The 8,755-nt window shown below is 33.4% G+C and overlaps 2 protein-coding genes across 3 annotated transcripts; one reads left to right on the top strand and one right to left on the bottom strand.

Moving 5' to 3' along the window:
- Positions 1-659: 659 nt before the first annotated feature.
- On the top strand, positions 660-1,609 carry LOC109860073 (glutaredoxin-related protein 5, mitochondrial). Its single transcript, XM_020438924.1, has 3 exons — positions 660-904; positions 1,043-1,184; positions 1,303-1,609. Exons 1-3 carry the CDS (start codon positions 824-826, stop codon positions 1,506-1,508), a joined length of 429 nt encoding a protein of 142 aa, XP_020294513.1. The 5' UTR covers positions 660-823; the 3' UTR covers positions 1,509-1,609.
- Positions 1,467-7,297, bottom strand: LOC109860072 (4-coumarate--CoA ligase 1-like). Of its 2 annotated transcripts, none has more exons than XM_020438922.1 (8): positions 6,909-7,297; positions 6,613-6,789; positions 3,998-4,326; positions 3,723-3,869; positions 2,504-2,749; positions 2,147-2,415; positions 1,638-2,033; positions 1,467-1,552 (listed from the first exon to the last, which is right to left on the bottom strand). In XM_020438922.1, exons 1-7 carry the CDS (start codon positions 7,170-7,172, stop codon positions 1,708-1,710), a joined length of 1,758 nt encoding a protein of 585 aa, XP_020294511.1. In that variant the 5' UTR covers positions 7,173-7,297; the 3' UTR covers positions 1,467-1,552; positions 1,638-1,707. The 2 variants fall into 2 exon arrangements, with proteins under 2 accessions (XP_020294511.1, XP_020294512.1); XM_020438923.1 differs by having other exon boundaries at positions 6,892-7,012.
- Positions 7,298-8,755: the final 1,458 nt, after the last annotated feature.

Raw genomic sequence — 8,755 nt, 5'->3', positions numbered from 1 at the left:
GTATGTATTTTATTGTATCAATGTATATGTAAAAAATTTGTAAAATTGTAAAACTCAAAAATTGTAACACACTCTGATAAATTGTAATACACCGGTAAAAGATATATTTTTGGAAAATGCAACTTTTCATACACACATATATTTGTGTACCGTCAAATCAATTTTATAAATAATGTGCTTATTTTGTTTCTTTTTATTTTGTAATGTAACTATACGTATGTACATATGTAGCGTTTGTAAAAAAATAAAAGCAAATAGCAGCAAATGATGATAAAGGAGATGGTACCTGAGTACACTCTACGAATTCTGATGCTGCTCGCTTAAAAATATTTCTTTGTTGACAATTACGTGTATGTTGTGTGGGAAGTTGCAAATTTGTATATTTTCCATTTATTCCTGTTCTCCTTCCTGAGTTCACAAATCGGCTATTTTAATTCTTGAAATAAATCAAATTCACGCTCTCGAATATACTCACACACTTAAAGAAAGTGACCATTTAAACTCGTGCACGTAGCACGGAATAGAACCGCACGCTGTGGACATAGCGTACCGACATGTCGCTCGTGGAGTGGCTGCGTAGTTCCAATGTCTACCACGCGTGGACGTGCGCTAGTTTACGGGGCGGAAAAGTGATTACACATTCTCTTATGGACCTGGCCGCTCTCAGGCTTCTCTCTGTCTCGAGTGAATTTTTAACAAAGCGAAACAGCTGATGGCGCAACTCAGCTGAGTTGAGCCATAACCTTTTCGGGTTGAAAATTTTTCATTCGCAAGAGCTGATCAAAACCGACGAATTTGAAGTAAAACAGAAGAATTTTGAAACATGTTTCGTTTCGGAACCAGATGTTATCTTGTTTCCAGAAATTTCGGTACAAAAATCGACGAAATCGGCCAGCTCGTTAAGGTGAGCAATACCGGCGTTGTATGACGTTCTCGCGTGTATATAATTTTTCTATTACACAACAAGACGTCGGAAAAACTTGGTTCGGAGTTTGTTTCCCACGCGGCGTCGCATCTCTATCTTTTAGATTGTTTCTTGCAGAAAAATAAGGTGGTCGTTTTTATGAAAGGCATACCGGAAGAGCCGAGATGTGGATTCAGCAACGCTGTGGTTCAAATACTACGTATGCACGGTGTGACTTATGATGCTCACGACGTTCTTCAGGATGAGGAACTTAGACAAGGTTGATACAAACACGTTTTAGTATTTTATTAAGAACAATTTGTATTATACAACAGAGGTGGAGATAAAATTTTCTGTCTCTCGGGTCGTTGTGTATCAGTTGTTTTAATTATACATAGGTATAAAAGACTTTTCAAAGTGGCCGACGATACCCCAAGTGTTCATAAACGGAGACTTTGTTGGCGGATGCGACATATTGCTGGAGATGCATAAAAACGGCGAGCTAATCGAGGAACTGAAGAAAGCGGGTGTTGCAAGCGCGCTCTTGGAAAAAGAGGAATCTTCCCCGAGCGAAGCAACTCCAACAAATCCAAAAAATAAATAAAACTAGTTTCGATCGCCAATTCGATTTGTAAATAATCAAATATCCTGTATCGATAGTTCGTTTTTATTATTAATAAATATTTTTGTTAGCCTTAAGTAAAATGTGAAAAATAATCGTTCGAGCGTTTACTTGTTGTGTGTGTGCGCGTACATAAGTTTTTTCTTGACAGTGCGTGGAACATGTGTGTGTAAAATCATTTTTACATCTTTCGAAGCTCCTTTCGAAGAATCTTTCCTGACATAGTTTTTGGAATACTCTCTACGATTTGCACATAACCCAGTTGTTTGTATTTGCTAACGTGTTTAGCAACAAAGTGTTTCAATTCGTTCTCGTCGATCTTTGCCCCCGGCTTGGGAACCACAAACGCTTTGGGTATTTCGCCGTATTTGTCGTGCGCCACTCCGATAACGGCTACGTCTTGCACCTTGTCGTGACCGCGAATTATTTCTTCCAATTCAATCGGCGCAACCTGATGTCCCTTCACTTTTATCAATTCCTTCAGTCGCGCGTGAAAGTACAACAGGCCTGCGTTTCAGTAATTATGTGTATGACATTTTTTTAAAATTCGTTTTAATTCTCTGAACAATAACTAATTTTTTATCTTCAGTCCTTTTTCCAGTGAAAATTATTTTACGTACCGTTTTCGCTGTAATATCCCAGATCGCCGGTTTTCAACCAGTCCCCGTCCATAGTATCCGCTGTGGCCTGAGCATTTTTGTAATATCCTTTCATTACTTGCGGACCCCTAATGCATAATTCCCCTATCTCGTTCGGACCCAAATTTCTGCCGGGATCGTCGATACTCGCAATTCTCATTTGCGTATTTGCAACCAAGTAACCGACTGACGTTTTCGGTACACGTGGAGTGCCTATTGATGCAATCGGTGACAGTTCCGTCATGCCGTATCTTCGTATGCGCATACACAAATTTTCGTTATCAGTATATTATCGCAACAACAGAATGAACTTAAGTAAAGTGATTACGATTCCCTTACCCTTGTACGATAGGTACATCACCAACGCGACTGAGAAACATCGAGATGGATTCGTTGCCGAAAGGTGCGCCTCCCAATACTACGTCTTTCATAGATTCGACGTGACGCGACGTTACTCGCTCGTCGTTCGCCATCATTTGTATTATCGGTGGCACGGCTTGCAACGTCGTGCATTTATGATTCTCAAGCAATCGTATAAAGTTATCCTTGACGAAATACGGCAAGCACACTATCTTAGCGCCTATTCTGTAGAATATATCAGTTACAATATGATAAATCTTAATATATATAAATACGTAAATATATAATAATTACTGTCACCTGTCCAATTACCGTCACCCTAAGCTATTTTATTCAAAATATTAAATAAATCCTAAAAAAAGTTATGCACGAAAACAACATCTAACGTAGAATTTTAATAAACAAATAAGTTGAAACGGCTTAGAGATAAATCTTAAAATTAAATTGAAGACCTTGAAGCCTGTAGTCCACTGGTGGTGGTGGTAGTGTAAATAATGATTAAATCAAGTAATTGGAACGTAATTTGGAACGTTTCGATCATAGAATTTTAAGTGCAATTAATATAACAAAAAATCCAGCACTCAATATTCTTGTCTCATTTCTTTCATTTTAGGGGGTGACGGTAAATAGCTCTAGTATCGTTCTTTTTTTAATTATTAAATTTATAAATAAAAATAGAGATTTTGAGAGGCGGTATTATTTTGTTTCTTATATCAGAGACATCGAATAATGTCAGATAAAAAGAAAAACATATGTTTTTGATAAATAAGTAGTAAAAACAATTCGCTAACGCGAGAGTTTATTATTTAGGTGACGGTAATTGGGTCTTTTACCCTATATATCAGGTCTAACGGAAAGTTCTGCCCGTTTTTGGAATAAAACAAAATACAAATTTTTCTTACCGTCAATAAACTTGATTAAATAATATAATTGCCATTATTATTAATGATTTCTTGCCAGCGTGAGGGCAATTTATATATTCCATTTTTGAAAAATTTAAGAAAAATTTGTATTTTGTTTTATTCCAAAAAACCGACAGAACTTTTCGGTAGACCTAATATATAGATGTATGTAAGAAATATTCTCAAAGTTATATTAAAATACATCATCAAAGCTGTCACACACAAACAGCTTTGTTTTGACATTGTAATTACGTGAACAAAGTAATATCTTAACACACGTATTAAAAATAGCGTACCGCAAATAACAATACAGCGTAAGCGCTAGTGCGAAAAAGTGATACGCTGGTAATATTAGCGGCACAATTTCCTGATGATATTTAGTTGCTTCCAATGCGGGAAACAACATCGGATGTGTCCGTTGAAGAATATTTACGACAATGTTTCTGCAAATACGTTTCAATCGTGTTCGAATCATTTAAGATTAACTTGTTTCAATTTTATTCTCGCTGATCTGAATTTGCATCATATAATTTTTAATGTGTTTAAAACAAAATAATAATTTTTTGTATACCTGTGTCTCGTCTCGACGGCTTTCGGCAAGCCAGTGGTGCCGCTAGAAAAAGCCAAGACTACCGTATCTTCGGCGGTAACGTCGCATTTTTTATTAAAATCTTCGATGTCGTCGCGTATAAGATCGTTCAAGTCAATAGTCCCCGGGATCGAAGCACTTTCCGTTCCGTCATTCGCAACAATGATCGGCAATTTTATATGTGAATTTGTTTCGATACTTGCTTGAACATCGGCACACTTGACCGAATTTGTAAAAATCGCCCGTACATCGGTATCTTTGATCTGTCTTCTTATTTCATACACCGTACCCGCCGGACTGATCAGAACTGTCTAAAAGATAAGTTCACATGGCTACACACACAAAACATATCATTCTATTAATGAGAAAATCAATTACTCGGTTTATGTTTTTTCTTTTAAGCAACAGTTAACTTCGTCAAAGTATAAAAAAAAAAAAGAAGAATATTTTCTTGATAATAATCTTAAATACAATAATATACTCTTGTTATTTTCCTGTGCGCTTACCACGGCAATTTTTGTGGGATATGTGCCCCGTATAATACAAAAGATAAAAAAAAATAAAGATTTTTTGTAATTTTTTATAGTAGAAAAGACAATATAAAGTTTTTTTGATTGACATAATTCATTAGTCTTTAACATTGTAAATGCTATGTTATAAATTAAGTCTTCGATAGATGCGGCTTATATAACAAACTTATCTTGTATACGAACTATTTAGTTATTCAAACGAGCTTCGAAGACCTTTGATCTCTGATAAACAAGAAGGTTGTCCGAAGGTTCGAAGTTTGAATAAGTAGTTATGTTATTCGCACAAGATAAGTTTGCTATATGAGCCGCACTTATCGAAGATTGTTTATTTATCAAAAAGTATTTACAATGTCAAAGACAAATCAACTATATCAATCAAAAACTTTATTTTGTCTTTTACTATAAAAAATTACAAAAAGTCTTAATTTTTTTATATCTTGAGAAAAACTTAAAATAAATCATTGTGTATTTGTATCATATAACGCCAATAGGCAAATTGTGAAAATATTGCACAAAAATGGCATTATGAACGACGACGATTTTACAATAATTGCATATTCAAGATGATTCGTCATAACGCAACAGTTTTGTCAAAATAAAATTTTGTAAATAATATTTGTCAAAAAATTATAGAAAAGAATCTCGTTACGCATCTCCATAAGTATATACATGAATTAATTTGATTTCTTCTCTCATATGCAATTATGTTTCTATATATGTTTTAAACATCACATAGCTGAAATTTTTTTCTCAATTGAACAATTTCTTTTTAAATTTAATTTTGCAAACATACCGCTAAGATGATTCGTCATGTCGTTATCTTGTTTTGTCAAAATATTATTTGGAAATTAATTTTGCAAACAGTTACAAATATTTTATAAGAGATCAATATTTTTACATATATTTCTCAAAATGTATCTACGTAATTGCAAATCACCAATTTTTATGCAAGATTTGGTCACATAATTTCATAAATGTTTTCCTATCAGGGTAACTCATAGAAGTAAATTATATGATCGTGGATGGCTCGTAAAAAAATCTTAAACTATACACTTTCTTTTTCCCAATAACATCTTTTAGTAATTACTTTATATAAAACACATTAGAACATTATGTAATATGTAAATAAATAATAGACAAGACTCAGTAGACACAAAGTAACTGTAATGTTACGTTAATTTCCTACTCGATAATGTAACTTATGTAAAACACATAAGAACATTATGTAATATGTAAATAAATAAATAGACAAGATAGTGAAAAAAACAAGTGTGAAGAAAATGTTAGGATAGCTCGACAAAACTGTAATTAGTTTTGCGTATTCGTAAAAATGATTGCGCTACTTATCACGCTGACGAATCGAAACTAAACTGTCTATAGTTTCGTTAATAGTTTTGTCAATAGAAATAAAGGAGAAATCACATCAAAATACTAATGTAACAAAGACACGTAACCAATATAATAGCGCGCAAATTATTCTCACTTCTATTTTTTATAACCTACGCGGTTTAAAACTCGGCGAGGCCAAAAAATACCGGAGTTGTCCTACGTACACACGTTATATACGTTATAAATCATACTTAAATATATATATAAATAAATAAATATAAATTATATTTAAATTAAGTAACAAATATGGTCAATAAGAGCCTGTTTTCCAGGATGTTGTTTACGGAAACGTGCGTGTAGATATATATATATACGTATACGTATATATGAATATATATATATATATATATAATTGTTCACAACGTGCAAATTTTTACACGTGAATTTTTGAATTGAAATTCAATTCTTACAAATCATACAGGATGCTAATTTTGCATCTTATATATGAGAGCCCGAATATCCCCCTAATTAATTTTTAAAAAATTGCGAAAAAAATCTTATTGATACCATATTTGTTACTTAGTTTGAAAAACTTCAGAGCCTCAAAAGGATTTTCTTAATTGTTATATTTAAATGCAATATATGTTTTATCTAAATATATACAAATATATACATATATTTTAAAAATAAATATATACATATATTTTATAGAAATATATACGTTTTTGTGTGTCTTACACATAGACCTGCTTCGTGTGCCGCTAGCAAAACGATGACGAATTCCGGGATATTTGGTAAAACAATAGCTATTTTATCTCCTGGTAGAAGATTATTTTTTCTCAAACTCGTTGCGAGTTTACTACACGCTTTTCTCAACTGACCGTAAGTGTACGATCTACCAGTAATCGAACACTCCTAGAATTTTATATACATTATAAAAACTTCACGAATTCTACCATTTATACTTTTATATATGCACTTTCTTATTATTTTTTTTTTATCAAAAATACACTACACATTTGTTTCACATGTACCAAAGCGGTGTGGTCCCACCATTTCTCAATGTTTTCCCAAATAAAGTCGTGCAAGAGAACATTTTCGAAACCGCTCACGTCCGGAAATCCGCTGCTCACAACGTTTTGCGAATCAATTTTCAGATAAATTGCCCTCTCGACGCAATAGTAACGACATTTCGAAGTGAATACGTCGGAACAAAGTTTCGGCGATACGCTGACAGTACGTTCTCCGATACGATGATGTAACGAACGGGATACTCGTGTGGAAATTGATCGAATCATCGTTGTGATAAGTACTAGGAACTTGACGTTACGTTAACAAACAACGAAATAATAATTGAGACTGTTTCATGTAAATGCGTAATGTATGTGGAGTAGACGAAGGAGAACTATTTGTATTTACCCTGACTGTGCGCACTACAAAATGCTTGTTATTATGCGCACGCTGATAAGAGTTTAATAATATTCCAAGAACGATATATTTTATAAATAGTTCTTATCTTCCAAGATAAATCACACATAAAAAGCAAAACTTAGATAACTAGCGCACATAAGTAACTGTTTCCGTAATAGTCTGATAAAATGTTGAAAAATCGTTGACGATGAACTGCGTAACATCTGCAAGGCGAGATGCAACGCACGACTGAATGAAACACAGACGATTCGAATCATAGTTTTGTGATTTTTTGCATTAATTTCGTATTACTGACAAAAAAAAATAATTGAAATTTAACGTAATTCCACAAATAATCGATTGAATTTAAATTCGGAAACCGAGTGGGACGCTTGGTTACATTTTTTTTGCACGAGGAATTCGAAAGAATGTTTTGGATCATTGTCATAATGTTGAAATAACAATCATTTTGTTGCAAATGGCAACGTATAATTGTTTAAAACGTCACAATATACAAATTTATCTATAGTTCTTTTTTTTTTGGTTTTCAATTCAACAAGCCGTTACGTAAGAAACAATCCCATATTTCTACCATTAAATTTTACAATTGATTTGAGATATTCATTAAATCGCCGACTAACGGAAGAATGTCGCATGTTATTTCTGGAATCTTTTCTGAAATAAATCGAATTTACTTTCGTCGTTCCACAGAATTTTTGATTACTCAGGTAAAGGCCTATCTATGTGAAACGTAGACACGAGTTTCAGATTGCAGATCTTTATCTCTTTCTAATTAATCAATCACCGTTGGTCAACTCAACCGATCGATCAACGTGATTGGTCCGCGTCTTATGTAAATGGGTCCTTAATAGTCCAGTTTAACGTTGCTCCTAGCAAACTTCCATTTTCTTATGTAATTCTGCAAACTCTCGTAGCAAACTCTCATTTTCTTATATATTTCTGCTCGTGAAACCTTGACGAATAAACTTGAACAGAAATGCGCATTTCTGTTATCTTTGCGAATAAACATTTTATCGTAACTCATTCTTGTAATTTGAATAGTCACTGAAGAAGATCCATATCGGGATCGAAACGTCTGTACTTAAACGTATAACAAAGAATTTTTTGAACACGAACGTCCCCTGTTTTTGCGCAAATTGATTCTTTATATTTTTTGTATTCTCTATGTTAGAGATAAAATTAAATTTCCTTCTGTTTACATTGCGTGCATCGCTTATCGCGAGAATCCTCGATGTTTTCTAATTATCCTATATAAACAAGGGCATTTAAACCGAGAAGTGCGCGTTTTGGAGCCGAATGTATCGCATCTATTGTTGCCTCTTTTCCGCGTTGCCGATTGATTGAAGATAACGTGACTATAATTTAGATTATATATAACATTAAATAATACATATTATACATATAATTTATTATATATTTATAATATTATACTTTATATTGTATTATATGT

This window comes from Pseudomyrmex gracilis, unplaced genomic scaffold, assembly GCF_002006095.1.
Source record: "Pseudomyrmex gracilis isolate BER0280 unplaced genomic scaffold, ASM200609v1 scaffold_323, whole genome shotgun sequence".
NCBI lineage: Eukaryota > Metazoa > Arthropoda > Insecta > Hymenoptera > Formicidae > Pseudomyrmex > Pseudomyrmex gracilis.
Note: the sequence above shows the minus strand (reverse complement) of the source record. Positions and strands in the feature narration are given on the sequence as shown.

Excerpts from the sequence above, each read along its gene's own strand:
- LOC109860073 (XM_020438924.1), top strand. The coding sequence starts at position 824 with ATGTTTCGTTTCGGAACCAGATGTTATCTTGTTTCCAGAAATTTCGGT. Across the intron at positions 905-1,042 it reads AAATCGGCCAGCTCGTTAAG|AAAAATAAGGTGGTCGTTTT; the intron begins GTGAGCAATACC and ends TGTTTCTTGCAG. Across the intron at positions 1,185-1,302 it reads GGATGAGGAACTTAGACAAG|GTATAAAAGACTTTTCAAAG; the intron begins GTTGATACAAAC and ends AATTATACATAG.
- LOC109860072 (XM_020438922.1), bottom strand. The coding sequence starts at position 7,172 with ATGATTCGATCAATTTCCACACGAGTATCCCGTTCGTTACATCATCGT. Across the intron at positions 4,327-6,612 it reads CACACGAAGCAGGTCTATGT|ACAGTTCTGATCAGTCCGGC; the intron begins GTAAGACACACA and ends CTTATCTTTTAG. Across the intron at positions 3,870-3,997 it reads GCCGTCGAGACGAGACACAG|AAACATTGTCGTAAATATTC; the intron begins GTATACAAAAAA and ends ACGTATTTGCAG.